Source organism: Eretmochelys imbricata, chromosome 9, assembly GCF_965152235.1.
Source record: "Eretmochelys imbricata isolate rEreImb1 chromosome 9, rEreImb1.hap1, whole genome shotgun sequence".
NCBI lineage: Eukaryota > Metazoa > Chordata > Testudines > Cheloniidae > Eretmochelys > Eretmochelys imbricata.
The window spans coordinates 24,836,630-24,859,681 of record NC_135580.1 but is presented as its reverse complement, the minus strand read 5'-3'; the positions used below and the strand labels follow the sequence as shown (position 1 = coordinate 24,859,681).

General features: G+C 40.9%; 1 protein-coding gene across 2 annotated transcripts in view; it reads left to right on the top strand.

Annotated features, from left to right (window-relative positions):
* GMPS (guanine monophosphate synthase) overlaps window positions 1–23,052 on the top strand; it is a 59,026-nt gene that overhangs the window by 16,273 nt on the left and 19,701 nt on the right. For both annotated transcript variants that reach the window (XM_077825770.1, XM_077825769.1), the window contains exons 3-9: window positions 5,009–5,123; window positions 7,285–7,382; window positions 8,744–8,847; window positions 16,987–17,180; window positions 17,609–17,774; window positions 19,094–19,245; window positions 20,030–20,203. In XM_077825770.1, the coding sequence (XP_077681896.1) occupies window positions 5,009–5,123; window positions 7,285–7,382; window positions 8,744–8,847; window positions 16,987–17,180; window positions 17,609–17,774; window positions 19,094–19,245; window positions 20,030–20,203 (1,003 nt within the window). The remainder of the gene's footprint in view (window positions 1–5,008; window positions 5,124–7,284; window positions 7,383–8,743; window positions 8,848–16,986; window positions 17,181–17,608; window positions 17,775–19,093; window positions 19,246–20,029; window positions 20,204–23,052) is intronic.

Sequence of the window (23,052 nt, the reverse complement as noted above, 5' to 3'; positions counted from 1 at the left end):
GGGGGAAAAACCCCATCCCAGTGGTTATAGCTGCCTGCTGTGTCCTGCATATAATACCTGTGAAGCAAAGGGAGGAAAAGATGCCACTGGGATAGAGGGGAGAGGTTGCATGAAATGATGCATGTAGGGCAATGGCACTGAATACTGGCACCATTTTCCACAGGCGGTGGTAATTTTAGCTGATACTTCTGAGAGTAACAAAGGCACAGACAGCACAGCTGCTGCTGGATTCCGAAGCTGCCTGGGCCCATGTGCTACTAGTCTGTTAACTTCAGCAAGCACCACTGCAGTAATCGTGAACTGGCATGGGAAAGTGTTCTACCACGGAGGAAAAAATAAGGCTGCCATCCTTAGAAAATTTTGGGAGAGGATTGCAGAATACCTCCGTAAAAGTTTCATTGAGATCTTTCAGGAGGGTTCAAGGGATATCCCTGTGCATATAAACGAAATGCTCCATATGACCTCCCCTGCCCAACTCTACAGGGAAACTAAAACAGTTAACAACTGTGCTGCTCATTGTCTTACCACTATCTCTGTAGTACAAGTAAATGGATGAAAAGTCAATAGTTGTGTAGTGTTAAGTTGGGGGTGCTATCAGTACATCCTTGTACTGGTAAATACATTTACACACTTACCCAAGTTTATTTCCCCTGCATCAGGCTAGCCTGTGCTTGACTGACTGGATTGTGGTGGAGTCTCAAACAGGTCCTGGCTTCCTGGACTGCCTGGTCGCATGTCCCTCCTCCGCCACCACAGCCTCATCCTTGCTATTCAAGGCAGAAGCCTGTGACTTTGACTCCTCAGCAGTGTCAGTGGTGGTCTTTGGGGAAGTGGGGGGAGAAGGGGCGGTGTCTAAGACAAGTATGGCGTACAGCTCTTTGTAAAAGCCCTATGTCTGCAGCTTGGCAACAGATTGACTGTTGGCCTCCCTGCCTTTCTGATATGCTTGCTGCAGTTCCTTCACGTTCACACAGCACTGCCGCTGATTCCTGTCGTGCTTCTCCTACATCCCCTGTGCAATCTGCTCATAGATGTCCACATTTCTACGGCTTGTTCGTAGCTGTGCCTGCACAGTCTCTTCTCTCCACAGACCCAGGAAATCCAATATTTCCTGTCTATTCTAGGCGAAAGCGTCACACAATGGAGAGCTGCTAGTGGGTGCTCACCAAGATGAACAATCAGGAAAAGACATTTCAAAAACTTGTGGGGTTTTAAAATGGGGGATGGGGCTTCCGGTCTGCATGACCGTCTGGGCAGTGGATTCACAATTATGACCAAAGAGGTCAGTGTTGAAGGACTGCTGGAGGACTATTAGGGTTGACATAGTTAACACATTTTCGATATTCACTCTGCGTCGACCTCAGTACATAAATCCTGGCTCGACACTGCTTGGGGCAGTGGTGTTACTGCGTTGCTGTAACGAGGTGGGAGACAAATTTAAGGTAGCCACATGCAAATTACATTGATGCAAGGTGGCTAATGTTGACCTAACTTTGTAGTGTAGACCAAGCCTAAGAGTGTCCACACAGGGCATTAGATTGGTATAATTATAGCACTTTAAATTCATACCCTGCGGATATAGCTTAGTGTAGACAAGCCTTTAGATTCCAGGAAATTGGTTGCTATTAGGGAATGGTCAAGAGTTAAGTGAGGGGAAAATGGTAGCCATGAATTTGGGTTTGATGATGAATCTGCCAGGGAAAAGATCTAGGCTTTTAATACTTCAACAAAATCAATAAAATAATTCTAGTTTCGTAAACCTGTTGTGTCCAACATAAGCACCAAACTGATTATTTCAAAAAATTCCAGCTCAATCAGTGTTTTGAGACAGATTCCACTCTCCTACATCCTCACCACTATGGTGGTGCAAAGGAAACACAAACCACCTATGATTCCTTCTCATAGACTCATAGATATTAAGGTCAGAAGGGACCATTATGATCACGTAGTCTGACCTCCTGCACAATGCAGGCCACAGAATCTCACCCACCCACTCCTGCGATAAACCTCTCACCTATGTCTGAGCTACTGAAGTCCTCAAATCATGGTTTAAAGACTTCAGGGAGCAGAGAATCCTCCAGCAAGTGACCCGTGCCCCATGCTACCGAGGAAGGTGAAAAACCTCCAGGGCCTCTTCCAATTTACCCTGGAAGAAAATTCCTTCCCGTCCTCAAATATGGTGATCAACTGAACCCTGAGCATATGGGCAAGATTCACCAGCCAGATACCCAGGAAAGAATTCTCTGTAGTAACTCAGATCCCACCCCATCTAACATCCGATCACAGGCCATTGGGCCTATTTGCCATGAATAGTTAAAAGATCAATTAATTGCCAAAATCATGTTATCCCATCATACCATCTCCTCCATAAACTGATCGAGTTTAATCTTGAAGCCAGATAGGTCTTTTGCCCCCACTACTTCCCTTGGAAGGCTATTCCAGAACTTCACTCCTCTGATGGTTAGAAACCTTCATCTAATTTCAAATCTAAACTTCCCAATGGCCAGTTTATATCCATTTGCTCTTGTGTCCACATTGGTACTGAGCTTAAATAATTCCGCTCCCTCTCCGGTATTTATCCCTCTGATATATTTATAGAGAGCAGTTATATGTCCCCTCAGCCTTCTTTTGGTTAGGCTAAACAAGCCAAGCTCCTTGAGTCTCCTTTCATAAGACAGGTTTTCCATTCCTTGGATCATCCTAGTAGCCCTTCTCTGTACCTGTTCCAGTTTGAATTCATCCCTTTTAAACATGGGAGGAGTCTCCATTGAGTGTCGTATCAGTATATTTGGTTTCTGCTCTTCCTTCCCCAACCTTTGGCACAGGGATGGTTCAAGTGGGGAGAGGGAGTGATTGGTGTTGAAACCAACTGGTTATCCCCAGGTAGCATGTGGTCTCTTAGGCAATGTAACCAGCTTGTGGAAGTTACCCAGCCTTGGAGCAGAGAATCAAGGAGCTGTATCTGGTTCAAAAGTCTCAGCTTCTCTTTTAGCTGAGGCAGAGGCAGTCATGTTTCTGCTTTTCAGCTCTATCTGTGTCTCCCACAGCCCAGCATTGGGAGGCAAGCAATGAAATAGCCAGGGCTGCTTAGAGGAGCTGCTATGTAGCTGTAAATGGGAAGGAACGCTCCAGGCTCACACCAGAGCTACACCAGGGGCTGCAGGGGAGCTGGTAGGGCAGCTGGAATGGCAGTGACCCTATTTCCTCCATGTAGTGGCAGCTTATTCAATCACTTCAGTTTAAACTTGTAGGATGCAGCTCAGGGATCACATTTTCAGTTCATAATCAAATGCAGATTTTCTGTTCAAGACACAAGTCGGCCACAGGTTGGATACCCTGATGTAAACCAACTCAAAATAATCCTGCAGTAGAATTTTATCAGTAGGAAAAATAAAAAATTCAGAGTATACCCTGTTTTTTAGGGCTGCAATTAATTGTTTTGACCTCAGTAGGCTGAAAGTTTTGTGAGGCCCTGTTCTTTTTGCTCCCTCAAATATTATAAAATGTTCTGTACATGTGGTGCTTAATGAGCAAGTAATTCTGTGTGAGGGATTCAAAAGCAATAATTTCCTGACTGATATATTTTCAGGGTCTCCCTGCCAGCTTTTAAGTTTATCAGATTTAGCATTATGACTACTTCTGATTTTTTAGCAGAACAGACCCCACTCCTACCTGTAGACATTCCTTGTTATGCTCATGCCTGTAGCTTTACAGTAGTTCATAGAATACTTTTTCAAGTGGTACCTTTTGTTAATAAATTTATAATTTAAGTATCTGACATATAAAGACAAACATGCTGTTTGTTTTAAAATGAAAACTGTTGCAATGAAAAGGACCTTTGTTTCACAAATGCATGAATGGGTTTACATGGTTAACTTCTGCCTGTGTTAATGGGTGTCACCCATGTGCATTGTGTTGCCCCTTTCAACTAATGAGGAAAGCGATGTGGCCTTTGGAGGCACTATATGCAATGTTAGGAGAGGTTTTCTTTTATTGACATCTTTAACCCAGTGTCTTTCTTCTCCCCAGTCTTGCAACTGTCACTTCAATTAATGAATGTGATCTAGGATCTAAAACCCCTGAGTTAAGTGCGTAGGCTCCTTCTACAGTGAATGGAGAGGGGAAAGGTGCTTGAGAATGGGGAAAAAACAGTGAGTTGAGTGGGGAGCTGCCTAACCTATCCAATAGCAGATGCCAAGGAGAGGGGTGGGTCCTATCCAATAGCAGATGCCAAGGAGAGGGGTGGGTCCTAAGCACTGCCTCTTTCAGGATGTACCTGCCAAAGTCCAGGCTGATGGGAGGCAGAGGTGCCTGTCTCCACTGGGGATTCACAGCTGTGAACTCTCTTCTGGAGCAAGGTGATGGTGCATGCCTAGCTCCACACAAAATGGGTTGGTGGGAGAGGAGGTGGTGGGGAGTGCCCAGTGGTTAAAGCACTCTCCTGGGATGTGGAAGACTCCTTTGCCTTCTGAGGAGAAGGGATTTGAATGTGGCTCTCTCACCCCTTAAGTGAGTGCCATAACTATTGGACTATAGAGTCATTCTAATTCTCTTTCTCTGGCGCAATGCATGTTTATTTTTTTAAGTCTATAATACACAATGCAATAGCTTCAATTGGAGAGACTGAGACCCATGCTTGAATATCTCATAGTCCCTTTGTGAATCTAGCCCTACCATTTAAAACAAAAAAACAAACAAAGAAACCCCAGTTCAGTAAATACACAGTTGTTACAATCATGTTTTAGGGTGGCTTGCACCTATTATTTGGTTTTGGTACAAAAGCTATGCAAATTGATATGCTCTCAGTTCTGGCAAGTTGCCATTTTTACCCATCCCAGTGTGCGAAATGTGAGCATCTTCGCTTTAGGGTGTAAGCGCCAGGCAAACTGTAAGTATGCAAGGGATCACCATAAGTCTCTCAACATTTAATGCAAACAAAGAGTTTTTAAAATGTAAATGTTTATTATTTTGAACTCCCTTAATCTTTTTTAATCTATCTTGTTTGCAGGGCTATCATCATATCTGGAGGACCAAACTCTGTGTATGCGGAAGATGCACCTTGGTTTGACCCAGCAATATTTACAATAGGGAAACCGGTTCTTGGAATCTGCTACGGCATGCAGGTGCTAATCATGGATCTGTTTGTCTACCAATATTGTTTTAGGTCCAGGTCTTAATTCTGACACTCATCTAAGTCTTAACTACTAGAATAACTTTTTCATATGTAGCTTAAGTGTAATTAACAGGATAAATAAACCTTGCATGCAGAATTTCATTTTAGAAAAAGTGCAGATGATGGTAGTTTTGAAGATACTGAGTATATTATATAGATACTCTTCTCTGGGCTCTGTCGTGAAAATAGCATAAGAAATACTTATGTTCTCCCTTTCTAACTATGCTGACTTTTGATTCTACTATACATTTATCATGTTTTTAATAAGAAGTTGCATAGCGATTAACTTGTTTAGTTTAGCTGGTATTGAGGAATGCTCTTCTTCAAACAGTTGGAGTAGTTTGCTCATTTAAATAGCTCATCCCTTTGTTTTTGCATGTAGAACACTCCTTAGGATAGTTTTCAGGAGCAACTCTACTGATGGAAAAATAGATAAACAGATTTCATGTTTGTTTGAAACTAGAAATTGGGTTAGTTGATATTGTAGTAGAAACAATGTCTAATCTTAAAATCATTACCAATATGCTAGTCACTAATATTGCCAAATCAAGTGTGTTCTTCAAAATGGTTGATTACAGTTCTCACTGATTCTCAGAAAAAGCAATTAGCAAGAACAGGAAAAAAAGAATACCATATAATAGAAAATATACACTACAGAATATTTCTTCTTTAAGGCCGTTGTAACATTTCAGATCAGAAAGAACAGGAGTTCTGTATTTTATGTTTTTTATGTTATTATTCAGTGAGTCATAAAAATAAATCTTCGCATTTAGGCATTCAGTGTTGATCCTCCCCTTCCCTCCCCCCCACTACATTATAATTCACCTGTAATATGCATCCATTCTTTTATAGTGTCAGCTATTTATTACATGCCTTATATTTAGGCTTGGAAGGATTAGATTTAATTTTCATCAATGATGAATCAAAATTTACACCTCGGCAAAATACGAGGAATGCTCTTTGAGGACTTATTAGAGTCCACTGATAGTGATGCCAGAGCAGGAGGGCTATGTAGGTAGCTTTAACTTTTTAAATCTCAGTATCTACTGTCATTAGATAATTATTGTCTGACTGCTACACCCCCACCATTTTGTCCTGCAATTTTGAAAATTAAATGAATGCAAATCTAAAAAATGCTTAAAACTAAATATCAATATTATCTGTTGAAATTATAAAAAAATAAAATAAGAATTTTATTCTGCCAAGCCTACTTATGTTCTTCTTACAGCCAGAATAGGAGTTGTTTAAACATTAAGTACCAAAAAGGTCTCACATTTATGTATGGCTCCTTGCTTTCAGAATTATTGGGACCTAGGATGCATAACTTTTGTTTGATCTGTTTTATGGTACACAAATGGCCGACTAGCCAATCAACAGAAGTGATATAGGCTGTATTATGATTTCATTTCAAGAAGTTAGGTGGGGAAGAAGCATAAATACATAGAAAGTATGTTCAGAAGTAAGTATTTATGTAGACATGATTATTCACAGAGGTCTGGGTTGAGACGATGTTACAATCTGCTCTCACATGTACATCTTCCATTGTCGTAAAAGAGAGCTAGGTGCATGTTTCTGAAGTCAGAATTTAGCCCAGAGTGCATACTAATGGAACTCCTGTTAGTTCTGAAATGTTGGTATAAATTGCATCTAGTATATGTGAAAATAGGCCTCTTGATTCTCTTCTGGCCAAGAGAATGCTACAGTGCAAAGAGAAGCCATATTGATTGGTTTGAAAGAACAAAAGGGCAAATAGAAGAATTGGTAGAATCCAAAGCCTGCCACTAAAGTTCTTGACTTAATAGCATTAATGGTGGCCTACTTAGTCAATTTATAATAGGAATGGTTCCAAGCTGTGCTGCCAGGAAGCCAGCAGAAGAGGAGATTGATCATTGAATAGTGAGAAATAATGAAGATTCTGACTGTATGATAGTAGTAACATTCTATAACTGGTATAAGAGTGACCTTTTCTGCAGGAGGTTTCAGTGACTAACGGTTGTCTTGGCCAGCAGGTTAAAGTTATAGGGAGAGCAAGGTGAATATATTAAATGGAAATTATGTTGGACAGTTGGAACTTATATTGTAAGGTAATTACAATGTTTCTGATTTGACAGATGATGAATAAGGTATTTGGAGGTACAGTGCACAAAAAAGATGTTAGAGAAGATGGAGTTTTCAGCATTACTCTGGATAACACGTGCTCACTGTTCAGGTATGCAGGCACTTCTAGCTACAAAAATGGTAGGGGAAATGCCATTCTAGAACTGAAAGCTAGTGACAGTATAGACATAGGCTAGATTTATACGGTAGAAAATGGAGTTTCACCCATGCTTATATGAAATTGCCCACCATTTGCTTATATAGCTATTGCAACTATGCATGTAAATTAGGCAGTTGTACATACAAATATTGAGGCAGTTAATGGCCCAATTAAGCATACATATTGGTATGCATATTTGTATGGAGAACTCCGGTCTCTGTCTTTTTAAAACAAGCAAACCCCTATGTGGTTTTCTTTTTAAAAAGAATAATCACCCTATACTTACATTTGCTGTAAAGGTAAGGGGTTTTTTTGCTATATTCTTCACCCTTGGATCTTTAAATGCATGTTACTTGAGAGTGCACTGTATTGTTATAGTCTAAAACATTTTTAAAATGTTTAATTTAAACAAGGAATGCTTTATTGGTGTGGCACCATAAAGTGTGCCAGGGACCACAGCCTGGGAATTTTTGCATTAAGGCAAGTTCTACAGCTGTTGAAGCATTGTGTTGTACTGTAGGTCACTTTGGTATTAGCTAGCATCCATAGGTATCCAAGTTCCTGAAGACAGGTTTCAGAGTAGCAGCCGTGTTAGTCTGTATCCGCAAAAAGAAAAGGAGTACTTGTGGCACCTTAGAGACTAACAAATTTATTTGAGCATCTGATGAAGTGAGCTGTAGCTCACGAAAGCTTATGCTCAAATAAATTTGTTAGTCTCTAAGGTGCCATAAGTATTCCTTTTCTTTTTTCAAGTTCCTGAAAGCCATGGAAAAACTGAAACCATTAATGAGGACTTCTGTCCTTTTAAACTTGGTTCTTAGTATTCTATAAAAGAAAATTTGATTCTCAGTATTGCCAGAGCACCTCTCTTTCAGCCCCTTGTAAGAATCCAATCAATTTACTGTACCAAAAGGTCCTAATTCCTGTGACTATTTCTTCTTCCAGAAGCATCGTGGAGCTTCACACCCTATCCTGTAAAGTTTAAGGACCATCAGGACAAGTTTGTCCTTATCACCTTTCCTAAATTCAGGCTTAAGGAAGCTTTGTTAATTAATTTTTTTTAAGCACTGCCCATTTCCCCCCCTTTATCCACAGAAGTCCAAGTAGAATAGGCTTGGATTCAAAAGAACCATCAGAACATGAGTCAATCTGAACTAAAATGTCTGTCAGCAAAAAGTTAAAATGGAAATTTGAAGTTGTATCAGAAAATCTGTGGTGTGCTAAAATTTTCAATATTTCGCAATTAACTATACAAATAAAGTTAGATGTTCTTGTTTGTACTTTCACTGATTCTGTTTTTATCCTGTGTTTAGGGGCCTTCAGAAGGAGGAGATTGTGCTGCTCACTCATGGTGATAGTGTCGATAAAGTAGCTGATGGGTTCAAAATCGTTTCACAATCTGGGAACATTGTAGCAGGTATGTATTCTATACAATTCTCACTTGTCTCTTGAATTTTTTTTTTTTTTTTAAAGGGAAGTTATCTGGTGAATTGTGGCACAGAATTTAAGTGTTGTAAAAATAAGCTTTTATGAAACTCAAGATTACATTTCTCTAGTGTTTTAACCCAAACATTGCACCATTGTGCTAGTAAAGAAAAAGACTGAAACTGATGCAGAAATGACTTGTTTTATTTAAATGTTCAAGTTGAGAAATGTTAGAAAAGGCATCAGAGAACAGTAAACTTGATTTCAAGAATTCTTTAGTTTTGATTATCAATTGTGTTTAATTAGTTCGCTCTAATTTACTATTTACTATTTTTACTATTTACTATTGTCATTTTAACTTTTTTTAACGGAGTAAAAAGAATTGCAGTATTAAAAGAAATCTTTCAAATCTCTTGCATAGAAGGTCACAGGGGAAGTGTGTAGATGTAGGCCCTGAAAGTTAACTTAGAAAACGTACTTAAATTATTAACCCAGCTTGCAACTCACTGACTCAAACCGCCTTTTCTGCAGCCAGCAGATTATAGATTAGTCTTATGTTTACTGAGCCACTTTGTGAAATCTTAAGCCACTCATGTGACTCTTACTTTAAATCCTTGAGGAAAGGTCCAGGATAGAAACTGCTGAATTGTTGGAAGACCAGCGTTCTGTAGGCTGGTCTCCATTAACCACCAGTCAGGCACAGTGCTATATTTGATCTGTAGCACTGTCACCTGCAGGATGTGTAGGTAAATACAGTTTGAATAGCGAACCTACTATAGCCTGTAGTCAAGATTACTTTTCTGAAGTCCTTATTCAGCTTTTAAATAAAATTACAATTATGTAACTACTAAAAAGGAAACTGGCAAGTGTTATAGATTCTCATTATAAGAAACTCCAACCCACCCCCAAATTTTTGAAATCCTTTAAAACATTGTGTGGGCAAAGAAGAAAAAGTAGAACTTTCAAGCACATCCAAAAGTTCTTGTATAATGGTGGGGCCCTTGCCTAATCATAGTTGAGGTTAAGCAAAGTATTCGGTTTAGAGCCAGTTTCCAAAGTGCTGTAAAATATATATACTGTATAGAACTGCTTATACTGATATTACTTATTCCCATACAGGAAGGAGAATAAACCATACCATTGTAAGGCATCTTTTTTAAAAAAAAAACTGGTATAATCGCATCCACACTAGGATTTGGTACCAATATAACTATTTGTTAGGGGTATAGGTTTTTTTAACTAGAATAGTAATACTGGTACAACTTTTAATTGTAGATGAGGCCTGAAATTTCTTTGAGGCTATCGTGTGGAAAGCATGACATTAACTACATTTCCTGGTTTCCTAGTATTTGTATTGTGTGGTTGAATATTTTTCCTGGTTCTCCAAGGTATCTGATTTTTGACAGCTAACTTCCATGTTTTGGAAGGGAACAAAGTACTGCTAAACAGTCTGAACTGTGCTTTAATGAAGTTTTTTTTTGTTAGTGAATACACCAAAATGCAAGAGTAATACAAAAATCAGATAACTTTTGAACGTCATCCTTTTATAGCCATGCAATAAAGAATTATCCAGAACATCATCTACATACTATTATGTTATCTTAGTTGAGGTGAGCTTCCTTTCAGCCTAATTGTATTAACAGCAAGACTGGCATTGTCTTAAGTGTGTGTGTGGGTTGGGGTGGTTAGGTGTTTTGTTTATAAGCTTTAGTTTTATTGCCACAATCTTAGCTGGAAAACCTGATGACAGGAATTCAGGATGTAGTGCCACCAATTTTCTTCTATGATTCTGAGTTGTTCTGCTAATATCAGAACAAATAAAGAGCTTTTCATCTATAAATTGTGTTGTAGCCATCATTTTCCATACGATAGTCCAAAATACATTTCTAGTTCCATGGTGATGACAGATTCACTATGGCCCCATCCTGCAAACACTTATATGCAAACCTTTATCCAAGTACATAGTTTCAATGGAGTGACTCCATGCATAACTGTTTGCAGGATCAGGGCCTAAAAATGTATGAGTTAAGATAGATTCATAGCTTTTTTTTAAAAAAAAAAAACCACACACACCAGAAGGGACCACTATTATTTCTAGTCTAACCTCCTTATAACACTGATGAAGTAGGCAATTTAAATGGGAGAGATTTGAGAGGTATATGGAATATTTTTACAATATGTAATTAGAGTCAAATTTGGTAAAGGAATTCGGCAAACACAAAATTATTTCAAATAATTCCTTTCCTTCAAAAGATTCTAGAAAACCTAATATTCTTATGAGTCGATTTTATAAAGTTTTCAATAAACTAAATTTTCTAATCAAAAAAAGCTCTTTTTTAAAGAAATACAAAAAAACCTCTAGAGAATTTTTTTGCATCTGTGCTTCATTAACCTTTTCACCTAGATTTTTCAAGTTTTTCTCAACAGCTAGGGTTCTTTATTCCAGGTATATTTCTGCTGAGGACAGATACAACTTTGATTCAAACACATCAAACTTTATACTGTAGGGTTTGAATAGCTGCTAGTATGGCTTCTGGTGAAACTTTGGAAACGATCCCTGTTTCAGTTTGTTTAGGGGTATTTTTCTGATAAGGTAATTAGATTAGAAGTCTGGTTGGGCCTAATTTTTAGGCTGGACCTGAACCAGGCCCAACCCCACTCCACCTGAGCCTGAGATGGTAGAGTTGAGTTTTGACTCCTCCCCAATCCTTCCCCCGCAAACCTGAGTCAGTGTCATGACTGCCTCCTGCCCATGTGTTCTGCTCTTTTTCTGCCTGGGGTTGGCACAGTGGTGGCTGCGGACAGCTGCATGCACCAGCAGCGCACTCAGGCCGCAGATCACACAGCACAGTGAGGTGACAATGGCTAGCAGGAGCAAGGCATGCTGTAGCCACCCGACTGACCCCCACAGGCAGGAGGAGAGCCAACTCAACCCAAGCCCAACAGAGTCCAATTGTTTTCCAACCTAGATCTGACACTTTTAGTCGAGTCCCATTGACTTCAGAGCAGGTTGCAGGACTCTAAATTGTACTACTTCAAAAGCAGTAATGACTAGTAGAGATGGAAAGAAAAAGTCTGTTCTTCTTCAGGTAGATGTGGCCATGTGTTCCATGTAGGTTTGTGTGCCCTGTACATTGGAGCTGGGGAACGTTGCCTAACAGTACCTATAGGGGTGGCATTCATGCCCAGTGGTCGTAGCAAATCCCCCACACCTCCAGTCATATAAGGTCACCGCCGCTCTGAACCCTCACAGTTCCTTCGCACTGCCTGTGGCTAGAGTTGGAGCTTTGTGTGGGTCCTCACCTCACATTTCTGCTCTGTTTTCTGATAACTTTTCTGTATATAATAACAGTAGTACCTTAGGTTTAGTTTGTGTTAGTTTAGTGTTAGTAGAGTAGTTGGCTGCCTTGTGTGATGACCTCACCAGGGTTCATTCATTGTCTGTCATATAGGGGGGTCATCTGCAACAGCAGCCTCCAAACGAGGTTCTTGTCGTATCTTAGCGAGCGACACATTAAAGAGAGGTGTTCCATCTGCAAGTCATTCACCAAGGGGACTTAGGTGATGAGAGACTTGCAGCTGAAGCACCACCTTCTGGAGCAGACCATGAGGCCCGCTTCAGCACAGAGGCCCTCATCTAATCAGCAGTCGTCTTCAGATCTGTTTATCCCCAAGAGAAAAAGGGTTGTTCGCCCACTTGTGGTGTGGTGAGGAAGAGGTCCAGTAAAACAAGTTGGGATCATTCCAGGATTCAGGGAAACTCCGACTCCTCATCTAGGAGGAGTGCTGACCAGCACCATACTTCCTTCAGCACATGGGATGGAGCAGATCCATCCAACTGCTCCCCAGTACCATACCAAGAGCAGCAAAGGGCCCATACCGTGAATTCCGGTTCTGGCCATGAGGTGTCCTTTGAGTCCAGTACCAACAACATTGCTTCAGTGCCAACTCTTTCCATGCTGACAACATACCAGGTGGTATCATACATGGTTTACCTCTCAATTCCGGACCCTCTGCTGGTTCAGGAGTCCTCTGGTGCTTTGGCTTCTGCCAGCTTGTCCTCTGTTGTGCCCTTGGCACCTTCTGCCCATGTTACAGAGCCACCAGGTCTGTTGGCACCACAGCTCTTACCACCTGGGCAGCTGACTATCAAGTAGAGGCCAGGACTGGCATCGAAGGCGCCCTTGATGCTGGAACATCCTTCAGCGCCGCCTTTATCTTGGCAGCAGATCCCATCATCAAGTCTATTCCCGGCTTTGGTGTTGATGCCTCTCTTGGTACTAGGGAGGAATGTGTCTCATTTAGTACCACCGTTGCCGATTCCCCACTTTTCTTTGACACTGGTCCCACCACCTTACTGGGCTTCAGATGAATCCAATCAGTTGTTTGCCCCATCGGGGCTGGCTCCCATGTTGTTATCACAGAACCTCTAGGATTACTCAAGATCCAAGTTGGGGTTCTCTTCCCTCTCCTTGTCAGATAGGAGCCAGAGGTTACCTTTGGATCATCACTGGTACCAAGATCAGCATCTGTCCTGCAATCGGGATGGGCTTTTGGCCCAGTGCCTATGGACACCAGTTTCTTATCTGTATGCCCAGTGGCCCCCTTGGAACCCTGGGACACTCCTTGATCCCTGAGGTCCCAATCCTCAACCTGCTCCATAACAAGATCACTGGTCCCAATGGTGGCTTCCACTCCCATACCATCTAAGCTGTGAGCGACCACTGAGTTAATTCTCCCTGGACTTGCTGGGCTCTTCTGACCAGATTCTGTGGTACAAGAACAGGTGTTGTCATTGGTGCAGCAGACCGTCTCCTCGTCCTCCCCGGATGACTCCCATATGAGAATCTTCCTCTCTCTTGGTGCCCGAGGACTTTAAGGCATACCAGGACCTCCTGATGCTGATGGTCACTACCTTGGGTATTCTGGCGGAACTCCTGCAGGAGAATATGCCTAAACTGCTGGATATTCTCCAGCCATCAACTCCAGGAAGAGTAGCGCTCCCGATAAATGAGGCTCTCCTGGAGCCTGCAATGGCCCTCTGAATTACCCCAGCTTTGTTGACCCCTACAGCGAAGCATTTGGAGAAATGGTACTTCGTTCCTATGCAAGGGTTTGAGAGTTTCTACTCCCACCCAGCTCCTAACTGCCAGGTGGTGACTGCAGCAAATGACAGAGCTTGGCAGGGAAGGTATAAGTCTACCCCAAAGGACAAAGAGTCCAAAAGGATGGATGTAATGGGAAGGAAGATTTATACCTCCTCTTCCCTGCAAATGCACATAAAGAACCAGCAGGCGTTCTCTAAATATGACTTTGTCAGTTGGGCAGCCATATCTAAGTTTGCGGACAAGCTGCTGGAATCCTCCAGGGAAGAATTTATGGCATTCGTTGCAGAAGGCCATATTTTGGCCAAGACCTTGTTGCAGTCAGCTCTGGACATAGCAGATGCTGCAGCCAGAATTATGGCATTAGCTGTGACCATAAGAAGGCCTCATGGCTATGGAATTTCGGCATAGTGTCTGAACTGCTGCAGACCATTGAGGACTTACCATGTGGTGGTTGGGTTTTATTTTCAGAGAAGACCGACAAAACCTTGCACTCTTTTAAACACTCCCAAGCTACTTTGCATGCTTTGGAAGTATATACTCCAGCCACGAAGAGATGCCACTATGGCAGTCAGCAGCCTCAACAGCAATACTGCTCACAGCATTGTTTGGGGTTTCTTTGGCCCTTTGGCCCCGCCCTTTCTATGTGGCAGCAGGACTACTCCAGAGAGAGCCACAGATCTCAAAGGAGAAGGTCTTCTAGTTCTGGGCTTAACCAGATGTCCACTGCCCTCTTCCCCTCCCCTTCTCACTGCTCCAGAATCTAGCAAGTGCCCATTTTGACTCGTATGTCCAGGACAGTGATCCAGTAGTAACTTCTCCTTCTCCGTCTCCCCTGTTTGCGGACAGGCTGGCCAACTTGTACTGTGTTTGGGACTTGTTTACAACAGAGAACTAAGACTTAAGCACCTTAAGATCAGGTTATGTCTCATAGTTCCTCTCTACCCTCCTACCTGATCCCTTTTTAGGGACCCTTCTCATGAAACACTGGTCCTCGAGCAGGGGGGAGCATGCTCCAACATGCTTTGTCAAGAGGCAATCAAGCTCTGGCAGTTTTGCACCAGGGAAAATATTACCCCCATGACTAATCACTTAGCGGATCACCTCGTCAGGAATTTGTTCCTGAATCACGAGTGGTCTCTGAAGCCGAGGGTCCTGCGGTCCTTCTTTGCAGTTTGAGGCATCCCGACAACCTGTTTGCCACAAGAGAAACAAGAAATGCTGTCTATTCTGCTCTCGAGGGAGTCTCATTCCGGGCTCCTTGACCGATGCTTTTCACCTGATCTGAGAATCAGTACTCTTGTGTGCTTTTCCTCCAATTCCAATAATCCCACATGTCGTTCTCAAGCTGACACTGGACCATCAATGTTGCCAAGACAATGTTCGTTCTCCAACCTCCCCGTGTTATTAGTTTGGCCTCCCGTATCCCTTCCTCTTCATCCTGGCCTCCTGAGTCAGCATCACAGTCAGTTTTTGCTTCCAGCTCTCAGCTCCTTGCATCTTACAGCATGGATGCTTCATGATTTGATGAGGAGGAGGAATGATGTTTGGAGGAGGTCTGGCAAGTCTTGCTCAACAGTAGGAAGCCTCCAGCCTGTTCAGCCAAGAGGAAACCATTCTTATTGTTGATTGTTAGCCCAGGGAGTTCATCCAACCCGGGCTTGTATCCAGGACATCTTAGAGTACCTGTTACCTTCAGTCTTCTGATCTTGTGCTTGGTTCCTTGAGAGTCCACCTGGTGGCAATATTGACATTTCATCCACCTATCCATCAGAAGTCAGTTCAAACTCCATGGCAATGAGGTTCTTAAAAGGAGCCATTCATCTCTACTCACCGGTTAAAGAGCTGGATCCTCTGTGGGACCTTACTACACATGGGAGAGGTTATGGCCATGGGGTGCAAGTGCTGCACCTATAGGTACTATAAGGCAAAGTTCTCCGGCTCTGGTGTATGGGGAGCGTACACCCACATGAAATACACATCTGTATCACATCTCAAAGAACAACTGTTCTAGGTAGGTAACCATTTTCCCCTCACATTTTACACCACCTTTGGTGTCATGGTATAGTGATTGGAACTTTTAAATTGTTCCTTCTCTTTTGACTTTCTGCTTTCTTGGAGAAAACATAATCAAGCAGATGAAGTACGTAAGTGTCTTTAAAGCACAAAAATGCAGATTTGAGTCTGTAATTCTAATGATTTCAAGGAGAAAAATGGACTCCAGATATAGTTTAATCTCTGAGTTGTTTTAGGGAAATCCACCCATAAATATACCCACCCTCAAACATAAGGAGAACGTTACATATAGTGGAATCCTGTTTATCCGGTCTAATTGGGACCGGGGCCAGATCAGATAACAAAAACTCTGGATAAACAGGAGAATGGGAAAATGAGATGCTGCAGTGCCATTTAGTGGTCACAGGAGTGATCATTTGCTTCTTTCCCTGGAGTCCTGGTGGCTCAGTAAATGCAGAGAGCTGGTTAAGGGAGGGTTGGATAAACAGGGTTCTACTGTAACTAGTGATCTACTGTTAATAGACAAAACCGAAGAGAGAAACTTAAAGAATAGCTGCCCACTTTGAAATCCCACCTAAAATCTCAAAGAACAAAGTTAACGAGGACAAAAAAATAACACCAGTACGTGGGAAAGGCAGTTCAGCAGCAGCAGTTCATGCTCTGTGGGGTTTTACCTCCTCCTAAGTATTGACACCTCATCCCAAATGTGGAAAGTGTAGAGTCTCAGTTCAGCAACACCTGCCAAATTACTGCTTAAATATCTTCATTGAGCAAAGGAACCGTGTCACAGAAATGTCTAAAACACATGAATTTTGTGTGTAAAAGGAAAAGTGTTAGGATGCTGTACAATCAACCTAATTCTAGTGACTATTGTTTTTAAAATATTTTGCTATGAATTAATCTGCCAGCTCAAACCAGAGTATTGAGGAGGACACAGTATACATTTTTACAATTATATATGGCCTTTTCATGATGTTGTAATTTTTAATACTATATCTCTTTACATGAAGGTATAGCAAATGAATCTAAAAAACTGTATGGAGTTCAGTTCCACCCCGAAGTTGGCCTTACAGAGAATGGAAAAGTGATACTGCAGAATTTTCTCTATGATATTGCTGGATGCAGTGGTAACTTCACAGTAGAAAATAGACAACTTGCGTGTATTCAAGATATCAAAGAGAAAGTGGGTTCATCAAAAGTCCTGGTAAGTAGGTTTATAACAGGTTTTGCAACTTCCAGTCTTATGAATAAAACTGACACTTGTAGTTATGCTGATTACTTAAAAAAAATGAGTTTTCATGCTTCAGGGTATAAACTGGGCTAGCAGTTTAGGAAGTTCATTCTCACGTACTGCACAATTTGCCTAGTGCACTGTTTCACTTTTCATTTTCCTCCAAAGCATTGGGTATAGTGTGATATGTAGGTTATTGTTGCCGTGGTGTTGTAGCCATGTTGGTTCCAGGATGTTAGAGACACAAGGTAGGTGAGTTAATATCTTTTATTGGACAACCGAACACCTTGTTCTGATCATGTTAATTCTTATATTCAGTCCGAGTTTTAAGCTAATGATCATTCTCCTAAAGATGTTTGGACACGTTTGATTTTTTTTTTCCCCCTCTGGCCCTAACCTAGGTTTTACTCAGTGGAGGTGTGGACTCAACAGTGTGTACTGCTCTCCTGAATCGGGCTTTAAACCAAGACCAAATCATAGCTGTACACATAGATAATGGATTCATGCGCAAGAGGGAAAGTCAATCTGTGGAAGAGGCACTCAAAAAACTTGGAATTCAAGTCAAAGGTACTGTGTTTCATGTTACTTATACTTCATGTAAATGAGGGTAGTATGGCTAGTCTTCTAAAGGAAAATCCATAAGCTTACAATTAATCATAATCTTATTGTCTAATGAAACTGATGTGTGAAATTTTGAGAATTTAAATATCAAAAAGTAGTTGTTAGAAGCCCTGAAAATGTACTATAATTATTTAATATTTATATTAGGGTAGTCCCCAGAGATCCAAATCAGGACTGAGGCCACATTGTATAAAAACGCATAGGAAAACACAAGCCCAGAGCCAAATAATTTAAAATATAAGTTTAGATTTATAGATTCTAATTCACAGATGAGTGAAAAATGATGTCCTGAACTGAGAGATTAAACCATTTCACCAGTGGTACATATTGAGGAATTGTATGACAGTTGGCATCTGCCTCAACCATCAGTTCCTTTTCTTCCACTGGCAAATGAGTCAGTTGCCTTCAGAGGTTGCAGTTCCCTGTTCATATGAAGCATTTTTTCTTAGCTAGAGAACTGTGAGCTAAACTCTTCAATAAGTCTTAATTGTTTAACTTTGTAAGCCACTTTGCGTGTGGGATACCTTTCTGATTTCAAATTTTTTTTCATAAACAAGTTTCTTTTTGAGGTGTGTGTTGTACCGATGGCTTCCGGGGAGCCTACTTATTTATTTTAATCTATTTTCAGAAAAGCTGGCTGGGAAGCACCCTAGGGGTTACAAGCAGTACATTGTGAGAGATCAGAAGGTATCCCTTTTGGCCAATAAGGTCTCAGCTTGTTTCTCCTCAGAGATGTGATGGGATCAGAGGAGACAAAGTTAGGCAGTGAAGTACCACATCATTCATACTGTTTACATAAAGTCATGTAATTCATGAGTAGCTTTTGCATATTGATAAATCTGGCAATGAATACTATTTTGTCTAATGCTCAGATTGTCAAGGCATCTGGTAACATGGTATATGTTAGACAACACATTCAGTTAAACTACCAGCAGTGAACAGTGCAAAGAGCTGCAACCTCTGTACCTTCCAACTCATCAAAAGGAAAACCTTACCCAATACAGGCTAAGCTTTGTCCATCCATAGTCAGTCGAATGTTTCACCAAGAGTAATTGTATGGTGGAATAGGTTAGTAAGGGAGGTGGATGAAATACCCTCACCTCAGATAATCCTTAAATGAGTGAGTGCTCGAGTAGCCCTGTAAAATGCAGAGTATCTGAAGATATGACCTCCAAGTGATCTTTTTCAAGTAATAGACTTATTTTCTGCAATCCTATTTAGTATTATGCATTGGTTTTGTCAATACGTTTCTGTATTTTGTGCAGTGGTAAATGCAGCCCATTCATTCTACAATGGTACAACAACTCTGCCAATCTCTGATGAAGACAGAACTCCCCGAAAAAGAATTAGCAAGACTTTAAATATGACTACAAGTCCAGAGGAAAAAAGAAAAATTATTGGTGACACCTTTGTGAAGGTAATCGTTTTATAGTTATTTTAGCATTTAAAAGGGACACTGTCAATTAAATATTTTTTTAAATGCAGTCTTACTCCACTCGAGAGAGCCGTTCTCAGGCAATGTATGCTTCAGGACATCAGCTATCACGTATGTTTTGGATGTTGGACATAGTGAGGATAGAACGTAGGACATCTTGCTCCAGAGCCCAAGTCTCTAACACATAACTTCAAGCAGAATCTGTTAGCTGAAGCAGAATTAGGTTTGCCACTGATCATAGTCTGATGGTCACAAACAGCTGAGTAGATCTGCTAATTCTGTCCACTATGCAGCTTAGTGGCTGACTTGTGTATAAAGGCTAATATACATTACACAAGCTTTAAAAATAACATACTTTTACCAAATGGCAAATGACTAAATTGATAGTTAATATCTTGGTTTTGGTGTGTTTCTAATACTGCATCAACTTGCAGCCACTTTAACTTCTGTTTTATCATTAATGATTTAGGGAGGATGTGTACATGGCTAAGGAGCACTGTTACTATTAGTGTTAATTCAAGTATTTTTAAAAAATATTTATTTTTATTAATCATTCAGCTAAATACATAACAGACAAATGTGGGGCAAGATTTTTGGCTTCCCCTTTTCAGGAATAGAGTATTATCATGAGCAATCTTCTTCTTAATCAGTGTTGGTCTAAAGCAGAGGGGATTGCAATTCACTAATCCTTTAAGTATGTTTGCAACATGATTTTGGATCCCTCAGGATCAATGTAAAACATTTATTTTTTCCCTCCGTATTATAGATTGCCAATGAGGTAATTGGAGAAATGAATCTGAAACCTGAAGAGGTCTTTCTTGCTCAGGGAACCCTAAGACCTGATCTTATTGAAAGTGCTTCCCTTGTTGCAAGTGGCAAAGCTGAAGTAATCAAAACTCATCACAATGACACAGAGCTGATCAGAAAGCTGAGAGAAGAGGTAAATAAAAATGAGAGTATCACATTTATTTTATTTTTGGTGTAACCCAAATCTGAAGTTAAATGTGAAAAAACAAATAGTATGTATACCTTCCTATCAATATAACTGTTGACACTAGGGAGGCTTTGTACAAAGCCCAGTGTGATGGGGCCCTATTTTGGTCAGGGCCTCTAGGTGTTACTGTAAAAAATATATATATTTATTTATTTATATATATATATGGGTGTAATTAATTTACTCTTCATCTTTCTAGATTCATGGTTCTCTTAAAGTAATTTTGGTGGGTTGAGTATTTGTGCAATACTGAATAGTTAGGAAAATATTCATAAATTGTCAATTTGATGAATTTCAGCATGAATGATTTTGTTCAAAAATTCATATCAGAAATTTTGCTTTTCATCATTCTCCCATTTTAAAAACTGTTTCCCAGTAAGAAAGCAGAAACAATACCATGTGTTTTAGGGGGAAAACTAGTTTGTATAGGCTTCCCAAACAACCTGGATATATCCCGCCTGCAAGTCGCTAATCAATAGCCTACCTGCATTCCCAGAGTTCAGCACACTAACTTTCCAACAAGATCTGGATACTCTCTAAGGGAGCCTTGACCCAAACCTGTGAATCCAACCCTTACCTTTCTTGGCTTGTGAGAGAGAGTCATGGGCAATTGGTGCCATTCAGGCCTGAAACAGCCAACCCCTCATTCAAGAAGGAATCTTCCCTTCTTCTTCAAACACAATAATTCAAACAACTCTGAAGAAACTCAGCCTGATTCTAGCCCAACTACAGCCAAGTGTTAAACCTTCCATTCTTGAGCAAGCTGGAGCAAGCTCATAGAGAAGCTAGCCGAAAGCCACTACTGGTTTATCTAATTGAAGCTATTATCCTAGACTAGCACAGTCTGGATTCAGGCCAGGACATGGAACTGAAACCGCTTTAGTAGTACTGATGGATGATCTGTTGTCAGTGGATAGAACGTAGACATCCATTTTAATCCTCCTGGACTTCTCTGAAGCACTTGACAATGTCAACCATAAGATAGTGTTCTTGTGCCTGAGAGTGGTAGGAGAGATCCAGGGTAATACACTAAAATGCTTGAATCCTTTCTGGAGGGACTTATCCAACAAGTAGTGATGGGAAACTGTACCTCCACTAATGAGACCCCTCACTTGTGGAGTCCACAAAGATAAGTTATCTTTCACTGGTCCTGTACAACATCTACATGCACCTACTAGGTGAGCTGGTCAGACCACATGGATTAAGTGCCAAAAATATGCAGATGATACACAGCTTTACCTGTTCTTCACCACATATGACTACAACTCTACCATCAAGATGGCTCAGGGCTTGGATGAAATTAGCCCATGGATGAAGAACAGCTGGTTGAAGCTGAACCTGAGCAAGATAGAGATGATGCTGGTCGGCAGAGGAAAGCATTCGGAATAGTTTCAACCACAGTGCAGTCTCCTTTGGTTGAAGAGACACACTCAAAATTTGTCAATTCAGTCCATGGCTTAGGAGTGCTCCTGGATTCCTTATTGACACTAAGCGCACACACAGCAGCATATTAGAGTAATGCTTAATACCAACTCTTGTTGGCTAGGAGACTCCATCCCATTCTGGCAAGTAGTGACCTGCCCTTGGTTACTCATGCCTTCGTAACCGCCCAGCTGTACTATAGCGATGCAGTATACCGGGGCATGAAGCATTCAGTGCTTAGGAAACTTCAACTGACACAAAACATTACAGCACATCTCTGCAAAACTGGCTGCCATGAATGCATCACAGCTTAACGCTTGAATGCATCACATGCATAACGCTTCCTACGCAGTAGAACCTCAGCGTTACGAACACTTCAGAAATGGAGGTTGTTCATAACTCTCATAACTGAACAAAATGTTATGGTGGTTCTTTCAAAAGTTTACAAATGAACATTGATTTAATACAGCTTTGAAACTTTACTATGCAGAAGAAAAATGCTGCTTTCCCTTTATTTTTTGTAGTAGTTTATGTTTAACACAGTACTGTACTGTATTTGATTTTTCTTGTTCTTTTTTTATTTTTGGTCTCTGCTGCTGCCTGATTTTGTACTTCTGGTTCCAAATGAGGTGTGTGGTTGACTGGTCAATTCATAACTCTGGTGTTTCTAACCCTGAGGTTCTACTGTACTGGCTTCTCATAGAATATTGAATCAAGTTCAAGATCTTGGTACTTCACAAGATTCTTGATGGCCCGAACCCAGGATATCAAAAGATCTTCTAAAACTCTAGGATGAAGACCATGCTTAACAAGTTCACTTCTCTGTCGCAATGGAGTTTTTTTTTCATATTTGAACTTTACCCTTAAGGTAGAGACAGCTTTCTCAAGGCCTCACCCGAAACTGTAGAATGAATTCCCACAGGAACTCAGCACCATCACAAACCTCATCACCTTCCACTCCACATACAAGGAGCACTTCTTTAACCTCGCCTTCCTTAACATAAACATATAGTAATGTGTGTGCGCATGCACATGCCCTTATTTATATTTTTTAAAACTATTAAAACAAGACACTCCATTTATTAACCTAATTTCCTTCTTTGACAGGGTTACTGGCCTACTGGGGAAGCAGTAGATGTGATCAATCTTGATTTTAGTAAGGCTTTTGACACAGTCCCACATGACAGTTTTCTAAACAAACTAGGGAAATGTGGTCTAGATTAAATTACGGTAAATTTGGTGCACAACTGATTGAAAGACTCTACTCAAAGAGTAATTACCAGTCATTTGCTCTCGAACTGTGAGGGCATATCTAATGGGGTCCTGCAGGGGTCAGTCTTGGGTCTGGTACTACTCAATATTTTTATTTATGA